The sequence below is a fragment of the Fusarium pseudograminearum genome, chromosome 3 (genome assembly GCF_000303195.2).
Source record: "Fusarium pseudograminearum CS3096 chromosome 3, whole genome shotgun sequence".
Classification (NCBI taxonomy): domain Eukaryota; kingdom Fungi; phylum Ascomycota; class Sordariomycetes; order Hypocreales; family Nectriaceae; genus Fusarium; species Fusarium pseudograminearum.
The window spans coordinates 457,703-482,312 of record NC_031953.1 but is presented as its reverse complement, the minus strand read 5'-3'; the positions used below and the strand labels follow the sequence as shown (position 1 = coordinate 482,312).

The 24,610-nt window shown below is 47.2% G+C and overlaps 7 protein-coding genes across 7 annotated transcripts; 2 read left to right on the top strand and 5 right to left on the bottom strand.

Moving 5' to 3' along the window:
* Window positions 1–54: 54 nt before the first annotated feature.
* FPSE_04010 (uncharacterized protein) lies at window positions 55–1,329 on the bottom strand (the record flags this gene model as incomplete). The annotated part of the gene is made up of 2 exons (XM_009257128.1): window positions 55–1,160; window positions 1,215–1,329. The coding sequence occupies 2 exons, from the start codon at window positions 1,327–1,329 to the stop codon at window positions 55–57; spliced, it is 1,221 nt and encodes a 406-aa protein (XP_009255403.1).
* A 358-nt stretch (window positions 1,330–1,687) lies between these two features.
* FPSE_04011 (uncharacterized protein) lies at window positions 1,688–4,120 on the bottom strand (the record flags this gene model as incomplete). The annotated part of the gene is made up of 1 exon (XM_009257129.1): window positions 1,688–4,120. One exon carries the CDS (start codon window positions 4,118–4,120, stop codon window positions 1,688–1,690), a length of 2,433 nt encoding a protein of 810 aa, XP_009255404.1.
* Window positions 4,121–4,945: 825 nt separating this feature from the next.
* Window positions 4,946–8,128, bottom strand: FPSE_04012 (uncharacterized protein; the record flags this gene model as incomplete). Its single annotated transcript, XM_009257130.1, has 5 exons — window positions 4,946–5,496; window positions 5,555–7,790; window positions 7,932–7,948; window positions 8,006–8,055; window positions 8,124–8,128. 5 exons carry the CDS (start codon window positions 8,126–8,128, stop codon window positions 4,946–4,948), a joined length of 2,859 nt encoding a protein of 952 aa, XP_009255405.1.
* Window positions 8,129–8,320: 192 nt separating this feature from the next.
* On the top strand, window positions 8,321–10,131 carry FPSE_04013 (uncharacterized protein; the record flags this gene model as incomplete). Its single annotated transcript, XM_009257131.1, has 5 exons — window positions 8,321–8,979; window positions 9,026–9,334; window positions 9,408–9,492; window positions 9,886–9,931; window positions 10,058–10,131. The coding sequence occupies 5 exons, from the start codon at window positions 8,321–8,323 to the stop codon at window positions 10,129–10,131; spliced, it is 1,173 nt and encodes a 390-aa protein (XP_009255406.1).
* Window positions 10,132–11,642: 1,511 nt separating this feature from the next.
* On the top strand, window positions 11,643–16,631 carry FPSE_04014 (uncharacterized protein; the record flags this gene model as incomplete). The annotated part of the gene is made up of 4 exons (XM_009257132.1): window positions 11,643–11,990; window positions 12,150–13,691; window positions 13,751–14,569; window positions 14,625–16,631. 4 exons carry the CDS (start codon window positions 11,643–11,645, stop codon window positions 16,629–16,631), a joined length of 4,716 nt encoding a protein of 1,571 aa, XP_009255407.1.
* Window positions 16,632–17,198: 567 nt separating this feature from the next.
* On the bottom strand, window positions 17,199–18,073 carry FPSE_04015 (uncharacterized protein; the record flags this gene model as incomplete). Its single annotated transcript, XM_009257133.1, has 2 exons — window positions 17,199–17,535; window positions 17,592–18,073. 2 exons carry the CDS (start codon window positions 18,071–18,073, stop codon window positions 17,199–17,201), a joined length of 819 nt encoding a protein of 272 aa, XP_009255408.1.
* A 502-nt stretch (window positions 18,074–18,575) lies between these two features.
* FPSE_04016 (uncharacterized protein) lies at window positions 18,576–24,299 on the bottom strand (the record flags this gene model as incomplete). The annotated part of the gene is made up of 7 exons (XM_009257134.1): window positions 18,576–21,723; window positions 22,405–22,468; window positions 22,525–22,666; window positions 22,719–23,063; window positions 23,114–23,216; window positions 23,265–24,192; window positions 24,245–24,299. 7 exons carry the CDS (start codon window positions 24,297–24,299, stop codon window positions 18,576–18,578), a joined length of 4,785 nt encoding a protein of 1,594 aa, XP_009255409.1.
* Between the last annotated feature and the right edge of the window lie 311 nt (window positions 24,300–24,610).

Below are 24,610 nucleotides of genomic sequence, written 5' to 3'. Positions count from 1 at the left end.
TGATAGTTAGGTTTTATTATCAGCTAGTCTTTGTACAGAGCATGCACGTACCTGTTATTGATTGTTGAGTATCACCTCAACCGGCCAACCCAGCAAATCCTCCCACTGCGATCCCCTCACCTTGTCCACAATCGCAGTAATAAGGTTCTCCGCCCAATCCTGAAAGAACCAATACTGCGATTCACCCCAAAACAGAAGAATATCATAGTAAGCTAGTATAACGAGAGCCAATGGATGGCCAGACACTGCTAGATCTAAGAAATCCCTCGACACAGTCATTGGCCACCAGAATATAATTCTCAACTCTGGAGGTGACGCCTTGTTTAGTTCCTTGAGGGAATCGTTTACGCAGTTGGTGATGGACTCGACCGCTGACATCAACGCAGTACGACATTGCTCTTCCATGTAGTCGGACGAGATCCTGCGCGCAAGATCTGGTAATCGTGCAGAGAGACCGTTAAGGAGATGACTTGTCGGGTGGACTTGAGTCGTCTCGCAAAAGAGCTCTCGCAGAGGACCATGGACAAGGTCGGCAGCGCCTGGTGAATTTAGTACAGCTTCCATACCATTTACCAGAGAGAAAATCTCCATCAGACTCTGCACTGGCAGAGAACACCCATGACTGCGAAAGGCGTCGCAGTTGGGAAACGCAGCAAATTTATTGACAACGACAAATGTCGTACTGCCGTACAAAGCGTGGCAGTTTCTAGCGGTGACTTCCTCAGAGAGGGCTTCTCTGATGCCTCGTATAGAAGCGTTTATGTGTTTGGTAGCTTGCAAGAGATAGAATTGTCGTCGATCGGGGTGAAGATGAGCGAGGTGGTAGGCGGAAAAAGCAAGAATTTGACGAAGAAAGAAGGGAAACGCGAGAGCTGCTTGTGGCATTCGTTGTTGAAACGTTGCCGTGGTGTTGTCAGAAAAGACCATGGTCTTGTACGTGACGGTGGTGTAGTGCAGCATAAGCTCGGCGGTAGACACCCAGCAATCGGGTTCTTCAAGAGGATTGGAAAACAAAGAGCCAGAAAGTAAAGAAGTAGAAGAAGAAGGACTGTTGCCGGATATGCTGGGGTTTGGCGGTCGCAGAGAACGAGGAGGTGGGAGTGTGTCTTGGTGATCTGGTGCCGATTGGAGACTGCACCAGACTTTGTGTCTGACACAAGCTGTACATGGGACATTCTCATCACACTTTTGGGTCCGTTAGTGGTATGTGTTACACCGGCCTTTTTGTTGACATGCCTTGACGCGCCGCTTCTTGCAGCGCGTGCATCCGTTTCGGGACTTTTTGTACCCCACGCGCGTCGACCCGTTCGATATAGTGTCGGCATCCATTTGATATGTATGTACGGAGTACGATGGTAAGGTAAGTTAGTGGGCTCGCTCGCACTCGGTCCGAGGGGGGATAAGAGAAGAAAGACAAGTTGCAGCTAAATGCAGAGAAATCATTGGGAAATCAGCTGACGGACAAGGATAAAATGAACCCGAACCCGAGCTAATGACAAAGACGAAACAGAGGTCAATTGACCAATTATACCAGAGAATTAGGTGATATTAATGGGGCATCTTGATGCTGACCTGAGGCGTCATCTTACTTTTACAAGACGAAGTGATTGGATAATGGTGGTATTTTATTTACAGCTACCAAAGGTTCTTATCTGGCTACAATATACACAAGAAATATTTATCAGAATCAGTAAACTGATCGTCTTCGAAAGTCAATGGACCTTCGTGCAGCACGACGAATAGCTCGCTTGTACTTGGCACCCTTGGAAGGGATGGCAACAGGGGTAGGAGTAGGAGACACAGGCTCGGGAATGGTAGAGTTGCTACCTCCACCGACAACCTTGATAGCAGCAATCTTCTCAGCAGCGTGCTCAGCCGCAATCATGATAATCGACTGAGTGTTTCCAGTGGGAAGATCAGGGTGAAGGCTTGCGTCAACAACAAAGAGATTGTCGGTACCATAAACCTTGGTGTTAAGATCCACGACACTGCTTCCGTTGGCTTTACGGCCGTCGTCAACGCCCATCTTGGCACTGCCCATCCAGTGATCACCGCTGATCATCTTGGTTGCGAGAATATCATCAACAGTAGCGCCGGGAGTGATGTAAGAGAGGGTAGAGTTGCTACCACTAACAAGATCCAACCAGTACTGGATAAAATCACCCATGGCCTTGCGATCCTCTTGGTCAATCAACCAGGGCTTTGTCTTGAGGAGAGTGTTTCCACCAGCAGCGATACCGAGCTCTCCAACGGTGGAAGTACCGTGGGTCAAGAATGTACGGACGGTGATGATACCGTCGGCCATGGCACTAGCTGTACCTTGAAGGTAACGAACACGGCCATCAGCGCCCTCGGCAGAAGTCCAAAGGTGCATGCGCTGGGCAGCCTGGGTGATGGGGCCGGAACCTTGCATGTACAGGTCCAGATCAGAGGCAACAGGCTTGGTACCAATGTCGTTGAACTTGTAAGCGGTAAAGTTGCTCTTGGTCTTGAACTGGAGCATGACCTGCGCGTGGTCCTGGAGGTGGTGGCCGACGGGGAGATCGATGAACTCCGAAGCAGGAGGGAGAGTGACACCAGTTCGAGCAGCACCCTCTTTGACAATAGCCAAAGCATCAGACTTGCCGATACCAGCGTTCCAGAGAAGACGGGGAGTGGACATGGCACCACCAGCGAGAACAACTTTACCACCAGCCTTGACCTTGATAATCTGCTTGCTACCATCGGCAGCTTGCGTGAGAACACCGGTGATCATGCTACCAGATCGGATAGGCTGGATAACCTTGGTTTCAAGCTTGAGGGTAAAGTTGGGAAGAGCCTTGGCAAAGGGCATGTAAGTTCGGGCAGGACCAGCGCGCATGTTATCCTTGATGGACCACGAGCAGCGAGAGTAAACCTCATGCTTCTCGTTGGGCTGCTTGATGGAATCAACTTCCTTCCAGCCCTTGGCACTCAGGTACTTCTCGAGAACCTTGAAAGTCATGTCATTGTAGTACTTTCCATCATCAGAAGGAAGAGTCGTTCCAGGGTTGCGCTCGTACAGACGCTCAGCAGCAGCCGACATGTCAGCCCAGCCCCAGCCCTTGGGCCAGCGCTGGAAATCACGCTCAGGTGGGTGGATGAAGTTGAGACCGTTGATGGAGCTGGATCCACCGAGGAGACACCCAGCTGTGGAAGCAGTGTCACTGCAGAACTTGGTGCCAGACATGCTGCCCAGGCTGCTACCCATGGCGGGGATGTCGTAGGGAGTGAGGGTGTTGTTCCAGGGGAGAGCTTGCTGTGTGTTTCCGAGGGCGACGGTGTTGGCGGGGCCGCGCTCGATAAGAAGAACACTGACGCCTGTCTCGGCGAGTCGCTCAGCGGCGATGATACCAGCTGGGCCACCACCAACGACAATGACATCGTAGGTGATGTTGGAGGTGGTAGGAGGAGTAATGGTAGAGTTGCCGGGAACAGGGATAGTGCCGTTTCCACCGGAACCGCCACCGGGAGGAGTAGGAGCAGAGTCCTTGGCCATAGCAGCCCAGTCAGCGAACTTGGCAGATGCAGCAGCCTTGATGTCAAGACCACCCTGACCGAAACCGGCACCGTGGTATGAAAGGGCACTCTCGGGCTCAGCAGGAGCGTCGACAGCGATGGTGGAGTAAGCGTAACCAACGACAGGTGACTCTCCAGTGAGACTTGTAACCTTTTCCTCAACACAGCCCTCACAGAGGAAGGTGTATGAGAAGTGAGTGCTGTTGACAAAGGTACCCTCGGGAATGGGTGTCGCCTTGACAGTAGTGTTGGTGTAGGTATCAGGGTTGGCGTACGATGCAGCCATACGGAAACTGGTGACAATATCTTCGCCGTTGGGCCAAGCGACAAAGAGAAGACCACCGACCATACCGCCTCGGAAAGAAATACCTCCCCATCCTTCCTTTGCAACAGGAACGACCAGCTGAGCGATCAAGTCCTTGCCGAGAGTCTCGGGGACGGCGATACCCATGCTAAAGTCCTTCTCCACGAGGCGCTGGAAGTCGATACCGGTCTTGGGGTCGGTGTATGCGGTGGTTCGCTGGGCTGTAGACGAAGCGACAAGACCCAAAAGGGCTGTCGCGGAGGAGATAGTGAAACGCATTTTGATCGGTTAAAGAATGTGTTGAAAGAGAATGGATAGACCACCAGGGTCGTTAAGGAATGGAATAAACCGCGAACGGTAGAAAAAAGAAGGAAATACACCGTACTTGCGGTGAAAAGAAGACAATCAAAAACAGCGATGGCTTGAAGAGGCTCAACATTGTGATGGGAAGTGGTATATGATATATCTTTGATACCCTGGTTAACCATAACTGCAGCTGCGGCTCATATGCAGGAGACCTTTAATATCCCGGCAGTTTAACCTCATTTGGGGAGTCATACGTATGCCTCCGGGAGAATTTTACGAAAACCAGGGTTTCGTTTCTTGATTCTGTCATGAACTTTCATGTCGTGATTTTACTTGGTGGAGTTGGGACAAGGGCTGGGCTTGTTTGAGATGATCCCTGTAGATAAGAAGCGCGCCAACGGAACGGCGGCCCATGGGGTTGTCGGTTTCAAATTGTGGGCGTTTGATTGGCGGATCTTTAGAGCTTGAATTGTTCCTAAAGGTTAAGTTTATGACATGATTGAGGTCGTTTCGTTTCGTGTGGAAGGATTTTATTAAGGGGAGGAGGCTCTGCATGGGAATGTGATGGCATGTGATTGACGGATTGGTAATTGAACGTTTTATTTGGTGGTTCACATGGATTTAAAGACATGAACTTTTCTATTGCCGTGCAATAATAGTCATATAAAGTAGGACACAGAGGCAATCTTATTCTCATGGGGCATTGTTTATACTTCACAATTAATGTCTACAGGAAGACTCTTCATGTCCTTATGAAAAGGAAAGTAAGAATGAATATAGTAACGTAAAAATGCAATGCTAGTTGATATTCTGTTCATCAGGAATTGGCGGATAAAGAATGGCAGAAAAGGGAGGTGATAGGTGTTTTCTTGCTGATGCCTCATCCATCATTTGCATCATCCAACCGGTTGGGCCATGTATCATCTTAGGAGAAACAAAAGATTGATCCTCGACATGACCTTCATAAATAACAACATCGACGTATTTGTTGTATTCTTTTAGATAGAATCTAGAGTGCTCATCGCGAAGGTCTAGCTTCCAACGTTGTTTGAGAGCGCCAATGTCGATATTGAGCTGCGTTGACAGCAATAGCTCTAGGCATTCCTCTTCAGGTGTGCTTTTATCCGTGAGCATGAATGGAAGCCTCCAAGCTGAAAACGCAATATGGCGATTACTTCTAGCATACGCTGGATAGTCTCGTGCTGATGGCCAAGGCTGGATGGATTTACTTGGACCGACAGAGGGCGGTGGTAGAACAACCAGGAATCTATTGTTCTTTTCGGTCAATTTGACGGCGAATAGCATGATATCACCGTCAGATCGAAGTCTCTGAGAAACAAATTGCGAATCTGTTATCCAAACGTTAAAAGGAAATCTGATGAGTTATTCGAATAATGTTGAACTTACCTGGCATTTTTGTCTCTGGCAGACTTATTTCAACACCTCTCTTCAGGAGGGTATTCAAGTCCTGAAGATCTCCCCGTAACGTGTGAAGAACTTCCGTCGCAGTAAGCCTATCCCATGGCGGCAATCCAGTTCTATGACTGTAAATTATACGAAACAAGTGGTCTGTCCTTGAAAGGTACTTCCAGTCCCCCTTATTTAAAGAAGGATTCGGGAAAATATGTTTAGAGGCATGTTCGGCCCATGGGAATATGGCATGTTCCGAGACATGGTCGGCAAATGAATCTGTATGTCTGAAGCTGTATTTCCAATGCGACTTTGCGATGGAATCTTTTTCCCATGGCGACTGAAATCCGGAATGGTCTCTAGACGTAATATTCATCAACCTGAGCTCTCTGATTATCGCTGACCTATAATCAGATGCTGTGTCGAAGGACAAATCCCTGTCATTGCTGGTGTAGCTGACGCAACCCAACATTAAACATCGCCAGAAACGTTTCATGGAAGCGATATGTTGTAAGTCTTGGCCCGACACAAATATCTCGTTCAGAAAGTTGTAACATCGTAGCGGAGATTGTTGAAATACAGTTCTGAGGTTATGTTTCATACTGTTGTCGAAACCATCATTTTGTTGCTTGTCTAAGTTGGAGTATTTTAAAACTGATAGAGCAGATTTCCATTCTGATCTTTCATCTCGTAGATTATACAACGATGAAGAAACATCGACAAAGGTTTCGGACTGGTCAACCCACTTTGTTATGTGGTTGTCAAGCTCCTCCAGCCCTTGCGGCGAGTTGAGGCAACTCTTCACTATGCGTCCATATTCATCAATATGACGTTTCAGGTCAATCTGTGATGTTCTTGGAAGTAGATGGCAATTGGGAAGACTGACAGGCATATCAGGATACCTGTCTGGATAATGTTGCCGTATATCGTCGAAAATTTCATGAGCGGGAATGAAGTATGCTTCTTGCAATTCAGGGCAGCCGGCCACTAAAACTCCCATGAGCATGCCATTTCCGGCATCGAGAACCCAGGAACCGCTATCTCCAGGCTGTATCAGCCATGGCAGTTCCATCCTGCAGACCCAGGTAGCATAAGGGGTCGGTGATTCTGGGATGTTAACAATGGCGCCAGGGCCAATAAAGACACCTCGGAGACAACGTGTCGATCCAGGAGTGGCTATGATTACGTGAGTATAGGGAGATGGCTCCTCCAGGGCGACAAGGACAGGACGAAATTCACCGCTCACTGTTTGGACAAGGTTAACATTCTCCCATGACTTGACATCCTCTTCATGGAGACCTGGTATCCTGATTAGCGCCCAATCAAAGTCCATACCACACACTAGCCATTCCTGCCATGTGTCCAGACTCTGCTGCGCTTCTTCGTTGTGTTCAGTTGATGACGAAAAGAGATGACCGACTGTTAGACCGTATACCTCATCTCCAACTGTAATGAGGCCACCAATGGTCGCTTTTCCAATGACTTCCGGTCCTCTGACAATTTCGACTGGAACACCGCATCGATGGAGTTTTTGTTGCCAGGAAGAGAGATCCCCGCTTGTCATGGTTGGCATAGAGTGTTCGTTTGCGGATCCGACCTCAATCCTGATTAAGTTGCTCTCCATCCCTCTCTCGACAGTTGCGTTGAGTGATTCTTCGTCGAAATACATAGGGTCATCGCTCTTGTCCGAATTATACAAGTCATCATCGTTTGGAGGAGTAGACGCAAACTTTAACACCTTGACTCCGGGCAGCATGGTTGCGCCCCAACCTTTGTGTAGGTGTAGCCTGGAGTGAACAAAGTCGACCAAGAACCGCGCCACATCTTCATAGGCGCATAGAACCGTGATACATGGCGGAGCGTTCGTCTCGTTAGGCCCGATGAAATACCCGCGTATGACCCATAGCCGATTGATTCCGCCGATATGCCCTTCTTTTTCTCGGATCCATTGAAATTTCCCTTTCTTTTCCAGTCCAAGTTGACCCTCTATCTCCATTCCCGGTTTGAGATTTCCCCAGTCAAAATTGACCAGGTCTTTGTGACAGAAATACCACCCAGTCACTTCAATAGCTTTCGACCGCGGGGATAAATTGATGTTTTTGGAGAATTCCACGCCTATGCCGTCTTTCATTTGTTCATTGTGCTGCAAACTTATTGACTTGGAAGCTCGATCATAGTCGAGTTTGAAAGCTTGGATTGTTTGTTGTCCATAGTAGTTTTCCGGCGTAGGGCACTGTTCGTATCTATAGAGAGGGGAGCTGTTAAATGATGTATACTTTCCAATGCACCATTTCCAGTTCACAGACGTTAAGATCGAGGTCATGACAATAGCTACAAACGACGCGGGCTGATGATACTGAAGTCGTCAATATACCAGATAGGGGATGCAATCTGTATAATTGTTAGAATAAGCGTAAAGTCATATCTAAAACGGGAAGTTATACATACTTCCTAACCTCTGAAAGTTGGTAGAAATGCCGGCCCTCTCTGTTCTTGTACTTTATGGCGTCAGCAGCCTTTCAACCGCTGACGATGGTCTGGCCTAACAGATTTGTGTCTTGCTTACCTCATTTTTTTTACCCCTCCTTTCAGTTATCCAACCACGATGCCGCTCTGGTTGAAAATGAGGCTTTCGGTTTCAGCCACCAAATATCTATCAGGTGACTACTCCGTATCATCCTTAGAATGATCATACAAGACTCTCTTTATGTAACATATATTTCCCATGCTTCTTAAGGAATTCAGTCACTGTAGTGATTAACGATGACAAACACCCTTGATCTCAGCGTATTTCTTGATGGCCCATCCAAAAACCATGACAGGGAAAAGCAGACATTTATCGAGGAATTTTGGCGCCAGCCGCTTGGGGAAACACACATTGAAGCGTTTTCTGCTTATTTCGAATTGCTTCAGCGAGAAGTCTATGCTCTATTAGACACCAAAAGCTTCGACCTGACTAGTCTAGATTTCGAGCATGTCTTGACGATACGAGATGCCATCTTGCGGCATTGCCCAGATACTCAAGAAACTCTACGGCAAGACGTGGTAGAGCAACTCGAAGCACTGAACTTACCCGAGGAGGCCATTTCTCTTGCGATTATGTTTGTCATCAGGCTGCTGCTCATGATAAAAGTCAAACAATACAATGGGAGCATTATTGCTCAGTCGCATCTATTGCAAATATCTGATACTCAAAGTCTGAAGTCAATCGTTGATACGATACAGACAGCACCATCATTAGGGTACTGGAATACAATAAATGGATTTCCGCCATGGTTCAACGTCATTGATCTAGAGAAAAAGGCAGGGTTGAGGATTGATTGGACCCATTACATTACAGAGCATCTTACAGTCCAAGGCGACATCCTATACCTTTTCTGCAATATCCAGGCTCTGCAACATATTAAGTGCGCTCAAGGATTGTGAGTTGAACCATATTTCTCTTTTAAAGGTGCTGACAAGTTTCAGGACATCTAAATTCTTCAAGGAAGAATTCATAAACGAAACAGTGAGAACGGTACACCTATTCTTCCCCGAAGCACCCCATGGCTATTCATCCTCCCAGTATCTAACATGGTTCCACAAACATGGGGAAATTAAATTGTGGCAGAGGTCATTGGCAAGTTTGAATACTCCAACGGTCTCACGCCTCTACAACGAATATCCAGTATGGAACCAACGACTGGCATGGGTGCTTGAGGCGTCTAAGAACCAGCCCAATATGGGTATCAAAAGAATCTGGCAGGACGATCGCGACCTGAGTCTGTGGTGGACGAGGTGGGCGTTGATTACTGCTGTATTTCTGGCTGTTTTGTTTGGATTGATACAGTCAATTACTGGCATCATTCAGGTCGTCTATGCCGGGAGGGAATAGTGTATCTCATTCGCTTCAGAATCGACGTCAAGAAGCTGTTACAGTCCATAATAGTCAAATTGTATGACTTTGAAACACAAAGATTAATCATCACCACATGAGCGTTACCTTGAAGAGTAGCATTTGAGGAAACCCAGCCTGGCATAATGTCAAATCACGTTGCCAAGGTTTACAAAACAAGCTTTTCTCCGGAAACAGCCACGGAATTTTACCTTCCGCAAGCGAGTGCCCGTGCCAATTTCATGGCGTTGTGGGTTTTGCTCCAACGCCTGAAACATGCTGATCACCACCTCCGCATTATAAGGCCGACATGTGGATAACTGAGAGAGCAAGTATTTACGTAAGGATGATAGCAAGATAAATAACAATACAACTAAAGTTCGTCGTGACTCGGCACCCCTCAGTTAGTGAGAATGAACTGTAAAACCAGTGCCATAGCATTATTACTATCTAGCTATCAGAGATGCTTGTGAAATTCCCATATGGGAGTCCGTCGACACGTGAGTCAGAACCAGTGGACAGTCTCATGGTCTGTTCTATCCAAGGCCCAAGTTCAGGTCAATTATCCATCAAACTCCCAGCCCGACACCAATCAACCACAGCTCTGCTAAAAGTTGATGTTAAAGACTGCGAAGACAGAGACAACTACGAGAGAATTGACTACAGGGATTGGACTACATTCTGTGTCGAAGAACCATGATTGAGAATCTACCACGGTCAACAAGAAAAAATACTGCACCTATGTTTTGATTGACAGGTTCATGTACTACTTTAAAATATCAACTGGCCGCTTAATATACCATTAGTCGAGACGTTACTGAAGTGATTACGACTGTGTGACTGACACAGCCCTGTGACAAAACACTTGATACACGTTATGTTCAACATCCGAGACCAGGAAATCCAACGAAATATAATTGGTTCTACTAACCGATTTTATCAGTATCTTTTGATTTTTGACGATGCAAGGCAAATTTATAATTTGACAATACGAGTGCTTGCTTTTTGTGCTCTCGTCATTCTTCAGAAGATTACGTTGAGTCTAAACCAAGATTCATTGGCAGCAGAAAGATATCGAACAGAAGATAACAGGTTTAAACAATACGTAATGAATTGGTAAAAGGCTGTCTGACGTATTGTGAAATGTGATAAAGGTGACATATTCGCTACAATGGCGGCTGCATGCCGGTTGTCAGCCGACCTGGGCCAGTCATGATAGGTAAATTGGCTGTGAAGGAACATTGAGCAGCTGAAAACTGCCACCACAAAAGTAGTGTCTTTTGGTCTGGATCGGCGTGCCAAGATGTATATCATTGAGCGGCTGAGACAAGCGTGGGGGAAGGACTACCTAGCAGCCAGGTAGGTACTTTGCTCTTTGTTACTGCAGCAGCCCAATGTTTCTCCTCGGATAGCTTCTGTCCAGAGTGAACGGACCCGCCAGTTTCAGCAACGAAGTCTAGCTGACTGATAATGTTGGATACAAGAGGTACGGGTAATTAAAATGGAGAATTCGGTTTTATTTTTACAAGCTCACGTGCCTTTATTACCTATTGAAAGACCGTCCTTTAACTCTACTTTGCACAACGGATTTAGCATGAGGTCCTGGCCCTGGCCATACGAAGCTCATACACTATAGATAACCAAGGCCGCAAAAGCCTCGCCTATTGGTGCGGCTGAATTGTATAGACCGGGGATTCCAGTACACCCACCTGAGGCCTTGTACCTTAGGATGTTGGTAGCATACGGTTGTATAACTATTGGATCGTATCTGGGCATGTGAGCAGGGCTCTCTGGGTGGGCTGTATGTTGAACGCTTAGTGGAGAACGCTTCACTCAGGTGGTGCCCATACAGCAGAAAAGAGCCTCGGGTTACACTAAGGCCCCCAGGCTGACAGCAGCTGTCAGTCTGTGGACACTATTGAGTAAATAATGACACGTCATCCTCAGCCTCACCGAAATACCATGTCAATGTGGGAGCTGAACCAACACGCAAATAGTTCCAGGGCTTTTCCATTTGACCGGGTCTGCAGTGTGGTGCGGATGTGATATTTTATCTTTGCCAATTCGGGCCGACGGGGGGGGATTTGATGTGGCTTCATCTATTATCCCATTTGATACCAGTTTCTCTCCTCTTCAATCAAGATAATAAATGTTTGCTGACCACCACTCGACGTTCTCCCTCTTTGTAACCATCAAGTGATATCGCAAATCATGAAACCTCGCCTTAAATTTTCTTGGTTTATTCAGAAGTTCAATAAGCTTAGGAAGCTCTCAAGTTTGCTGGCAAAGCACAGCCCTCCTCCTTCGACATCACCTCCACAACCTCCTGCCGACAACCAAAAAACCACTGAGACAATGGCTCTTCATACAGGAGGCACAGATCTAAGCGAAGACGAAATGTCCTTTGACGATCTATGGGATAAGGCTGCGAAATACTTTGAAGACGTTTGCGGAAAATCACTCCGTGATGGCGACCTACGAACCTTTGACGACGTTCAGAAGCAGATTGAAAAGCAGAACCAATTGTACTCTGATAGCGACGATAAATCGAAAAAACAGGTGGGAAAAGACAAAAGGCATGGGACTTGAGACTCTCAAGTACTTAAGGGCCCTTCTCGGGGTCGCTTCAAGCGCCTCTTCAGTGGTAAGCTGGGTTCAACTTAGTCTCAGGATTCGCAAAGGATCGAGAGAAAAGCCGCCGCTAATGAATTTGCATAGACACCCTTCCCTCTAGCGGCCGAAATGACAAGCAGAGCACTAGACTTTGTCCTAAGTGTCCCACAGCAAAATCACGATTACAATGAAGCTGTGGACAAAGTCTTTCCACATGTCTCTACTGCTCTTGCAGAGTTCAAGATCTATCGTAAGATAGATAACAAACCTCTCTTACCGGAAATACATCATGTCCTCAGTTGTTTCGTGAGGCTCTGTGCTCTGGTTGTCAAGCACCATCAAGGTGGCAAACGAGCGCTTATCAAAGGGGTTCTGAATCGCGCCCTTCGTATCGATGACGAGCTGGACCAACAACTTGTGGAATTCAATCAGGCAATGCAAAGTAAGCATTATCTTCAAGCAACGATAACACTTTCTATGTTGGAAAAAGTACAAGAGGTCACTGGCCAAACAAATGAAAGAGTCAATGCCTTGTACGCCGAGCAAGACCGAGCTAAGATTCTCCGCAATATCGGCGACTACCTTGGTATACCTCCAACAGTTAACATTGATAGGAGATCTACTCAGACACGCCAGGATATCTCGGAGAAATGTTTTGAGAAAACTGGTCAATGGATATGGAAACACCGCGACTATACCATTTGGACAGGAACAAATAGTAAGGCCAAAAGGACAACTATGCCTCACGTTCTTCTTGTCTTGGGTGCTAAGTCAACGGGCAAAACATGCACATGTGCTCAGATCATCCAGCATCTGGAACAGATGAGAAATCGGACATACATTGCCCACTACTTCTTCCCTGCCGAGGGTGCCTTGAAGAAGGCCAGTGACAGGAAAACAATTGCATGGGCTCTCAGATACATGGCGTTCCAGATCGCTCGTGTCGACGCAACAGTGCGAAACTCATTGGACAAGGCATGTGGTAATGAGTCTGTTGCATTTCGTCGCGACATAGGATCTTCCAAAGAAGAGCTTCATGAACTATGGAAAAGCTTCGGTATTGCTCTGCCGGGATCGAGCGCTACCTATTATCTTGTTTTTGACGGGCTCGAAAACCTCACTGCCGATGAAGTCGATGCGCTTTTTGGTTTCGTCCAGAAAGCTGGCCCGGGACCAATGACGACAAGAAACCTGCGAATTATCTTGAGCGGTAAGCCCGAGCAATTCAACGACAGGAGCATGTTCGACAAGGTATTGAAGATTACAATGGGGGACGATAGTCAGGAAGACATGCAAATTATCGTTCACGAAGAGCTTGCCCGCAAGAGAGTGTTGGAGAAGTGCTATGATGTCAGGAAGCAATCCGACGCTAGGAAGCTGATATTAGACAAATTGCCCTCAAAGGTTAAAGGGAACTATGCTGAGCTTCACTTATGGCTTGATCGTATAGCGGGAGCTTTCAACAATGACACCCCTCTCGATAGTCTCGCTGAGCTGTTGGACAGACCAACTCAAGTTTATGAAGTGGTTATCGACTCTTTGGAAAGGACTTTGACCGCCAAAGAAATTGATAAGCTAAACGAACTCCTCAAGCATATCATATTCAGGCAATTCCCCCCAACCATGAAGCAACTCGAAGCAGTTATGGTATGTAATGCCTTCTCTACATTCTACTTTTAATAAAACCGAGGCTAAATATCACCAAGCGTTTACACTTCAATGAAACAGCGTCGGTAGAAGGCATTGATACGATGGTCAGAAACAGATACTCATCTATCCTGAAGATCGAGCAAGATGTGGTTCAAGTCCAAGAGGGATTCGAGAAATATCTCGCCGAGAAAGCAAAAACGTCCTCGTCAGAACAAGAGTCCCTCTCCCATTCCCCTTCCACTATTAGCATGGCTCTCACACTCAATCATGTTGGTCGTAAGCGGGCTGCGGAATACTTCTGGAACCTCACACAGATGGCGATGCAACCGAACTTCACTTTTGACTTTACCAACCCGGTGAAGAAGGACAATCAGAGACAAGGCCAAATCGCTGTTGACGAATTCGAGGCGCACCTCGCCATCGTCAAGCACGCTTTCAAGAACATGGATAGCGAGCCGCGAGTCGACCACCAGTCCAACACCAGGTATCTCGTTGAATGGTTACCTCACCACCTTTTTCGGTTGCGCGAGCTTGAAAATCAGAGTCATCATGGTGTTCTGCTTGCCCATCAACAGCGCGAGATTGGAGAAAATCTGTATAAACTATTCACTGATGGTTCAGTGTTTCAACTGCATAAGTCGGCCTTTGAACGAGTATATTGGACATCATTCGAGATGGAAACCTTACAGGAATGGCTAGTGGACTCAGCTGTGAGGCGACAGGACAAAGAATGGTTTAAGAATGTCCTCTCAGCCCGTAATGTGATAGAAGGGTATCTCAAAGAGTTTATCAGGTGGGTGATCACAGAGTTCTTGAGGGACAGAACATGGGACGCATCAATGGCATATCGTTGGATCGAAGAGTTCATGGAGAAAGTAAGTGGTTCCATTCTAGTATTGCGACTTTCTCTAACCGCCCGGTAACGATTAGGATTCTGAGACGATTTCGCTTGTCGAGGAGCCTATCAACGCTGAGTTCAGTGGCAAATGGGCTCAGGTAAGCGAATGGTGTCGTAAGGCTCTAGACCTAACGGTGGAATCTCTTGACTCACTCTGGTATGAGCGTCTTGCCAAAGCCGCATCACTAGAAGATGGATATGAGTTGCACTTATCCATTCCAATCTATCGGTGTGCCATAGGCCGGGCGAATCCAAGCTGGCTTTGCTATCGAGATTATGGGATCATTCAGCACAGACAAGGTCAAGCGGAAGAAGCCATGAAGAACGTCAAGAAGGCTTTGAGTAACGCAAAGGCATCAAATGCCGATCCGAAACCGAGCGAGAGTGATATCACAGAGCTCAATCTACTTCTCGGTGGCTATGCCTATGAAACCGGGAGTATGGAAAGTGCAGAGACATACTACACATCGGCATGTGACAAGGGGGATACCGACCAAGCTCTGAAAGGACTGTTAGGCTGCCTCAAGATCAAGCTTAACACTCTTAGTTCTCAGGAAATGAGGATATGGCTTCGTGGCAGGCTTTGTGGAGACGATCAGCAAGGGGATATGTGTGGCGTCTTGGAACTGATGGCTGGAGATCCAGACCACCACAACCTTTTCCCCATGATGTTCTCTGTTTTCAAAAAGGATCTCGGTATGTTGCAGAAAGTAGTAACCATCATGGCAAGTGGGTCACATGGGTTCGAAAGGCCAGACAATGGCGTAGCCAAAGCTTCTGGATTGGCAAACAACTCGACTGAACAGGGGACGGATGGAATATTGCTTTACTATGCGGGCGTTGCAGCATATGGAAACAATCAACTGTCAAATGGCCCGGGATCTACCTTCGACGCGATATCTCTTTGGGTTGCTAGTCGTGACGAGCTGGAAACTATTCGCAGCGACAACGCTATCATTATCCGATCAAACGCATCTGCGGCCTTGGCACGTCATTACTTTCAACTCATGCTGAGTAACGACGAATATTATGAAGTCTACAAGCGAAAACTCGAAGATCTGAAGCCCGATGACTGGAAATTCGATGACTTGTTCAACAATGATGAAGTAGTTGGGTGGCTGGTTTCAATCAACACCATTCGCGGCCAGATGCAGGAGGTTCAGAAGCTATTGAAGCCAAGATTGAGAAAGGCGATATCCATTCTTTCGGACGACATACCCGAAAACGACATCGTTGGTCTATTCGCAATCCACATGGCTACTGCAGCATGCAAGGACCTGAAAAATGCAGCCATTGCCTTGTCTCTTGTCGGCCAACCGGACTTGGTCACAGATGCTTTGCTCTTCAGAGATGAAGACAAATATGTACCAGAAGGAATCAACGGAGAGCAGCTGTGGGACAGGTACAACAATCTGGCCGAACGAACGATCAGCATCGCGATGGCGAAAGTACCTGACGCTGCAGCACAAAGTCGAAGGATACAGTTTGCCAAGTTGTACATTGAGAAAGAGACCGAGGCCTTGAAAACCCCCGAAAACGACATAATGCCAAACGATGAAGAACGTGCAACCATCATGGCTGCTCATCAGTTGATCAAAGACCGCCTGCATCGGGTAGATACCAAAAAGCCAGAAATACCCATTCAGTGGTCTTGTGACGGCCGCACTGAAGATGGCAAGCAATGCAAAAAACAATCCGACTTCGGCGAGGAGTTTTATCACTGTCTTTACTGTTGGCAAAGAGACTTTTGTCGAGATTGTCTAGTCCGTCTACGCGACCCCAACTCTAATGTTATCACTGTATGCAATGGGGGACACGAATGGATGCTAACACCACCCCAAGGGTCAAGCTTCTATCTAGGAACACGAGCAAAGACTGTAAGGAAACCGAGCAGTGTTAAACCTGTCTCGGGTGATAGACAAATCTTGGAAGCGCGCTACGATCAGGACACAGAGGGTGTCGGTTCGGAGATGACTACAAAGGAATGGATACACAGTATCAGAGACAGATATCTTCAAGGTGACCTAAAATTGGAGTAGTTGAGATTTTCAAGTTTAATACTCATTTTTTTTACTTATATAAATCGCACACATGTTGGGAACCATCATTTATCATCATCACTCTTACCTTAGGACTCGGAACTTAGATTGTTAATCTAATAAACACATCTTATCGAGATACATTGTCGGTACTATAAACTGCCTTGACACATAATAATCACCAGTTACCCGTTTTTGTGCCTTGAATCTACCATGAGAGTCTTTCTGTATGTTCTTATGTGTTGCTTCAGAAGAAGCCGAGACTCGTGTTCACTACTAACTATCTATGACCAGTGCATCGTGATACAGAAGGTTAGCTCTCACTGAAAATTCGATATGGACCTAACAGTATTACAATTGAGGCAAATCGGCTTGGTATCAATTGCTCGAAGAGAACAAAAATCCCATAACCACAACAGCCGGCGGTTTGCGTGGAAGCATATACAAATATGATAGAACCTTGACAGACCTTCGATTATTTAAGCTAAAAGGATTCCATTAAGGCAAACCCAATGTATATTAAGCTGATACATTATGTGCCAAATCTTTAATGCTATTTACAAAATCCTACTCGCTGCAAACGCGCGTGAATGCAAGACTGTCGAGGTTAACCACGATTTGGTGATACTCTCCACCGCAAGATGCGATGACCTGTACATCTGCCTGTGCAAACTTCAAATCATTAAAGGTGACGCTTCCTGATTTCCATCCACCGACATCGTAGTCAAAATCGCCACGAAGGGAAGCATCTCCCACTTTTAGCTCAATATCGCACGTGTAGTCAGCAGACTGACTGACACTGACCATACGGTAGTGGTAAGAAAACTCGTAGGTGCCGTAAAGATTGCTCAGAGTTTGCGAGACACCGAAACTGTCGAAGGAATTTTCCAAGCGGTTGAAGGACCTATGATATAATGGATTAGCAAAGAAGATATGAGAATATGAGGCGTAGCAGCATACAAAGCATTGGGGCCACTTTGAGGTGAAGTTTGGGTTATAGCGCCTTTGTCGTTTGTCCAGGGTGCAATGTCATTGTCGCTGTTGTCGAACCCGGGGTTGGTGAACAGCTGGGTTACAACACAGGCTGGGACTGCAGTGGTTGTTGTAGCCTCAACCTCGGCCGTGGTGGTAGGATCCGCAAGGGCAGTAGTCGTAGTGACATCGACTGAGCCAATTGTCGTATCAGATGCAATTGTTGATACGCTCTCGGCAATGCTTGTCTCGGTAGTCGCTGTCGACTCTTCCTGGACAGTGGAGGTAGCCTCGATGAGAGTAGTAACCGCCGTGGTATCCAACGAAGTAGCTGTAGTGTCTGGGGCAACAGTTGACGAGCTCTCGGCAATGTTGGTAACTCCGGTGGTCAAAGGTCGACAGGGCCCAGCCTGAACTCCACAAAGGAGCAGGGTTACAGCCGCAGCTGGAAGGATAGAAAAGCGAACCATTCTGACGAGATAAGACAATGTTTAAACGAGTGGACAGAACTGCAGATGACGCAGTTCGATGTAACGAATGTCAATAATGAGATGTTGTGACAGAGAGTTTTAAACTCAGAGATGCAGCAGATGCTTCCCCTTTTGATTCATCTGTCTCCTTGTCTGTTTTGATGCTAGAGGTGGTCCTGGTAGCACACTATTGTCAATGAATCAGTAAGCTAGTCGGAAGAAGTAAAGTCAAAGTTCAGCTGCAGCTCTAGTTCAGGCACCGCCATGTCAACTAAGAGGGCCCATAACCAATAATATCAGTACATAAAAGGCTAACACGAAAAAGCAATGGTTTCATTGTGATGCACAAAATGGCAAATTATTTTCTCATGTTAGCGCCTTCATCCACAGAGGTTACAAGCTACTTTAAGCAGTTGTTAACAAAATGGTATGTTTCGATTATTATCAGGTTTGCGGATCAATGCTACTAATAACATCAAGTTCCTTCACCACTATCCACACATTAATTAATTATACGCCACTTCTGACTCTTGATACAGTCAGAGCAATCCCAACAGCCCTTATCACTCCAGCTCAGCATCGTATTACCAAACTGCTGCCACGCGATACCCGTGAGTTGGAAACCTGACAAAGCACATTTACCATACTCTTCAGACCAACCCGACGACATACAATCGGGGTTCGAGTTACAAAGAGCCGCACATCGCTCCTCAGAATCCTGGTTGGGAAACTTGGAAGGTGCATCATCCCACGACCAAGGGAAGTAACCCGTATGCTGACAGACCACAGCACCGTTATCAACAGGCCTGAGCTGGCATACGGCGTCCTCACTTGTGATGCTAGGAGCGCAAGTAGCAGTGGGTAGTGCAGTTCTCAACGATGCAGAGTATTCATCACGATCTTGGTCGTGGCAGAAACACAAAAAGCAACTCTGCTCACTCCAGTTCAAAGCCCCGTCATCGTTACCCTGGGTGAACGCAGAGGTAAAGATGGAGCTGGTGGAAAAGACACATTGTTGTGAGTTTTGATCCCATGCGGAAGCCTTGCAGCGGCTGGGCATCTGATTGCACATGGCCACACAGTTCTGATAACTGTTGATGTTCATCTGCCAGGGATATTCGTCATCTCTGAGTGTGAAGGTGTTTCTCAATGTTCCGGATTTGCTGCATTGAGAGTAATCGTAGTTGTTCTGATCAAAGGTGCAGCCATCGGATAGGGCGAGTGTACATTGAGGCATGGACGCCTCAGTGGTGGTGGGGGCGTAAGATGAGATGAACGTTGTAGGAGGTTGAGTTCGAGTGGGGGTTGTTGTCGCGGGCTCGACAGTATGTTCAGTCGAGCTGGGAGCTTGGCTCGTGGTCTCATCCTTGGTAGAGCAGTCATTGGAGCACGACCAGCAACCCTTGGAGCTCCATGGAAGAATGTAGGCTGAAGCATCTTGGTCTTGAGCTTCTTGGAAAGCGCTGCTTGAAATAGCGGTGTTGGTGAAAATACACCTCCTTCGCGCAGAGTCATATGCCGAGGCCTTGCAATCCTTCAAAATGAAACAGATCGTGGCGCACTGTTCTGAAGTTGTCTGCATAGTAGCCTTGTCAAAGACGTTGTTGGCATAAGGCTGGAGATCAACGGAACCAAGGTTGCCAATCTTCTGACAGACGAGAGCCGAAGATGGAGAGCTTTGGAGATGACAGTGGGGGCAGAGCATCGAGGCAACGGGGGCAGCAGAGGTGGTTATATCTGGAAGAGAGGTTGTTGAGGGTGCAGCGGTAGTTGTCTCGACATCCACAGGGTTCTTGATATCGCAACCCTGACACTCGAAGCAATCGAGATCATTCCACATCAAGGAATTCTGGCTGTTGATATCGATGCCAGCTACACCAAGGCTATCGGAAAGAAGTCGGCAGGAAGCCTCTTGGCGAGCGCCATCCCATGCAAAGGCCTTACAGGCAGAACCTTCTTGCTTGCACAGAAGAGCACAGTCTTCGATAGAGTTCTGTCGAGGGTTGCTTGACAATGTGCGACCCCATGTACCGAACTTTGCTCTGCCAAAGGCCCAGCAGGCTCGAGGGGCAGTAGGGCGCTCGTTCTCGGATTCCTGTTGGATTCCGGCCAGAGAGACCGTCTGCGTTACTCTTGGTTCGACGGGTGCGCAATAGCCCGGAGGTGCGGCGCCGACGGGGCAGACGCGTGAGCCAGTTGGCAGAGAGCTGGCAGTGGAGAGGTCACTTGCGGTTGTAGCGTGCGCGGCCGTGGTGGGGTTCAAGGTAAGAGTGGGAGGATGACTGTCTGACTCGGTTGATGGGTCCTGAGTAGCGGGCTCAGAAGCAGTTGATGGTTCGTGAAGAGTCGATGGGCCTTCAGTAACAGGCTCGGAGGCCGTCGAAGGGCCCTGGGTGGCAGGTTGAGAGGCAGGTTGAGAGGCAGTTGATGGTTCAAGTCGACTTGATAGTTCAGAGGCAGTCGATACACCAGCTGTGTGTCCCTCTGTCTCACTCTCTGCAACACTGTGTGTTTCAGTTTCAGACTTGGTCGACGGACTGATAGTGTTAACATCAGACTCTGTAAAGAATCCAGATGTTGGGTGCGCACTATCCGAAATGATGTGAGACTCAGTGAGTGGCTCGGTCTCTGTTGACGGCCCATCAGTGTTGGCGCTACTGCTTGCCTCCTTGTATGTCGTAGATACAGCAGACAGCCCACTAGTGGTAACAGAGCTACCATCATTACCAAAGTCAATGGCCACATCGTTGATCGTGTCAGGAGTAACCTGGTTCGACATAAAGATGGAATCAATGTAGATGGCTGCCACCCCACCAACAGGACAGTTCACAGCCACTGCGAAAGCACCTTCAGTGTTGGGAACATCCGTCTGTTCAAGAACAGTGTTCCAGTCCATAGCAGCTCCAAGGCTAAGAATCGTCGACGTGTAGAATACATGCCCAGCGATAGAAGCGGTGAGCGTGCAGACATTGATACTGCTAGCTGTAATCACAGCATAAAAGAATCGAACAGTGTACTTCTTCTTGGTATCAAGAGAGTCAAGCTGCTGCGAGATGCTGACGATGTTTCCAATGGCTCGCTTGCGGGAGGGAGGTTGGTTAGAAGCTTGTAGCTCAACACAGCCCCTCTCTTTGCTGTTGTCGGCAGTATAACCCTTGTCCTCAACAATCTGGGCATCGCCTTCGATGGTGTAGTTGGGGATGTTGCTTGGGTTGGTCGGGTCCCTGACGGCAAAGTTTCCGTTGCCAATGACGTTCCTGATAACCAGGGGTCCCTTTGTTTCTGAAGTCGTTGGGGCAACTGTAGTTACTGTAGCCGAGCTTTCGATGGTCGTTTCGTGAGGCTTGCATGGGCCAGCGAGGGCAACATCAAAGCTGCCCAAGGCCGTCAATAGTAAAGCAAAGGAGGATCGCATAACGAGTGTAGTAGCCAACCGAGGTGCCGAGAGGTAAGGGAAAAGAATCGAGAGGCATGGGCACAGAGGAGCGACATATCGACTGTTTATCAGGATACCGCCGGCGAGTTGGACCCCTAATTCGGCGAAGGAATTTCCGAAATTTTGGTCGAGACCATTATTCTTACGCGCTACGATGAAACTATTGACTTGAAGCCTCGATCGGTAACATCGTACCTTTTTGGCGTCTATAAAGCTAATGTGGTTAGACCGCGCTCTCAGTATTTGTCTCAACGTATCACCGGTATCATTCAGTATGGAAATGTCAAGTGTCACACGGGCCTAATATTCATATTACTTAAAGCTTACCCTTCTCACCTTGGGTATCATTATTTCTTTCTTTTCTGAAAATGTCCACCATGATAATAATTACCCCTGGCTTCAGCTTGAGACTAGCAGTTAATCCCTGTCCACCAAAGTTCTGTCAAAGGCTAGAAGCTTAGCGTGTGAGACTATTTGATCTTTTAAATATGGTTGCTGTAAAGTCAAGCCACAGCGGCATATTCCGGACCCTGAAATTAAATTGTGTTGAAATGACGATGGGGTTCTTTGTTGATAGAATTTACAAATTCCCTCTAATACAATAATATCCATTGACAGCAAGTGATGCGATTGTTGTAGTAAATACAACTGTATTCTTGTAGCCACCGACTTGACTAGACTTGGATATGGAAGCTGCATTAATATGCTGAAGCTGACCTAGGTAATTTAATTCCATTCAACCTTGATCGGATCGTGATCTCGAGAAAACTTATTACCGTTAAACCATAGCTCAAACCGCAGGTCAGCTGGGGCCACAATGAGATGAATATCAAAGGCACATTTATAAAACCGATAACCTCTGCTAAAGCAGCAGCTACCACGCTTTTGAACCAACACAAGTTCATTTTGGCTAAGACCAGTGAGTGTACACTCGACTTGACAAATCCTTTTAACTCCAGCTGTAACGTTCAGTTAGCAAACTCCTTCTCGAGCTGTCATCGTTGGCATAACTTACCCTTGAGTAGACTCTGTGGGAGAACACTTGACTCATTCCGTGAAGAAACAACTTGGACCGTTACAGAAGCCGTTGTTAGTCCAGGACTTAGCCGTTTACTAAACGGTTTCATGATCGGCATGGTAGGGTCAATGTTATCTCCCTTGTCAATCAGTCAACACAAGTTAAAACGTGGGGATGTCCTTCAAACATACCTTGCGAATGAACCACTCTATCTGATTCACAGCCCAACGTTGAGCAGAGTCAAACTCATCTGTCTCTAGTTGCTCGCCTACGTGCCGCATAGGGTTGTACGGTTCCCGAATTACGATACCATAGCTCATTCTAGCGATGTATGTGGCGAGAACCGGCTTGTTTCCCGTTTCCCGTTTTTGTTTTTGGTCTTCAAGAAGACCCCTGACGACGGTTGTCTGTGGGTTTTTGCTTACAATAACTCTGACCTTTTGACAGTTGGGGTGCCTGAATTGAACGAAATGCTCTCTGAGCTGTCGTTGGACATGTTTCGAACTCCCCAACCCTCCAGATAATGCTATATACATCTGTATAGATCATTAGTGCTGACCAAAAAGTATTCGGCTCAAGATCATACCACTTGCTCACTGCGGTTGTTTTGTACCATCCAGTCCAGCTGTTCGCGGACTTTGACCAAGATGCTCTTGACATGGGGATCAAAAAGCCTCTGTATGTCGTGACTACATCCAATTAGCTATGTATTATGTTTTGGTTTTGTGACAACCTACTTATCAAATTTCATGCATCCTCCATCAGCACCAAGCTGGGTATGTCTGAAGTTGTTTGGGACACCAGGCATGGGGATCTTGTGAGAATTGGCGATGGCTGCAGGGTCACCAAAAAGATGCTTGACAACTTTGAATCGCTCACTCTTCATCATGTTCTCGGCAAGGCCATTCGCAATACTGAACGGCACATCAGGGCAATTAGCCAAACGCTCTTGGACAAGCTTGCCGAAAGCAGAGTCGATAAGAGTTGAGCCGATTCCGATACCAGCAACTTCGGCGATCTGCGACATCTGTGTCCTTCCGTTCTCAATACTGGTGACTTGGACCAAGGAGAAGTCTGTTGTGCCACCACCAGCGTCTATAGTGAGGAATACGTCCCCAGTGTTGAAGTTGACTACACCGCTTTTGAGAGTGTCGACAGCAGCTGCTTCAGCTTCTGTAAGATCGATTTGCGCTGAGTGACGAGGTCCTTCAGTTCCATAGCCAGCGGCTCTAATGACTGCCTTGAATGTGTTGCTCACATCTAACCCTCTCCAAGTGGTGGGAACACTGAAAAGAAAAGTCACTGCCGAAGTGGTCCAGTTTGCGCCTGTCATCTCCTCATACGTAATTTTGATGTGCCGATATATCTGCTGAAGAAAGTCTGTAGCACATTTCGACGCCTCTGCCGTAGTAGTAATCGTACTCAAACCAGCTCTTCTTGCCTCCTCGCAGGTTTCTTTATCAAGAAACATCTTGAAGAGACGATGCTCTTTCTTACCAGGTGGTAAAGGGTCATCATACAAAGATGAGTAGAAACCCCATGAGGATACTGTGTTGTCATGGTTGTAGACAATACGGCTGGGGACCTTGGTTTCGCCAGTGCTATTGTTTCCGGGCCAGTTGTTGAAGATGTGCATCGTCCCATTGGAGAACAAAAATCCAACTCCTAAGAATTTGTTAACGGCTTTACATACGTTCATGACATTGGGATATGATACCTGTGAAAGTGGTGCCAAGATCAATGGCTACTGTGACGTCGGGTTTCTCGGCCATGTTGGGCAGATAGCAGTCGAGTGACGTTGAATAATAACGTGGGATATCTCAGGACATAGATAGACAGAATTATGAGTGATTTGAACAGTTGTTGGCGTTAATGAACGGAAGTAGGAGGAGGGCTTGGGACCAATTCGACCGTAATGTCTCCTCCAGTCGATCACAGGTAACATCGTGCTAATGCAAGTTACAAGCCACGTGGAACTATTGTCTTCAGCTTGGTACGTATAGCTGCTGCGGTCTAGAACGTTTATTTTCAAGTCTAACAATCCAATTGCCGCAATCGTCCCGGAGGCTTCCCCTACAACGCC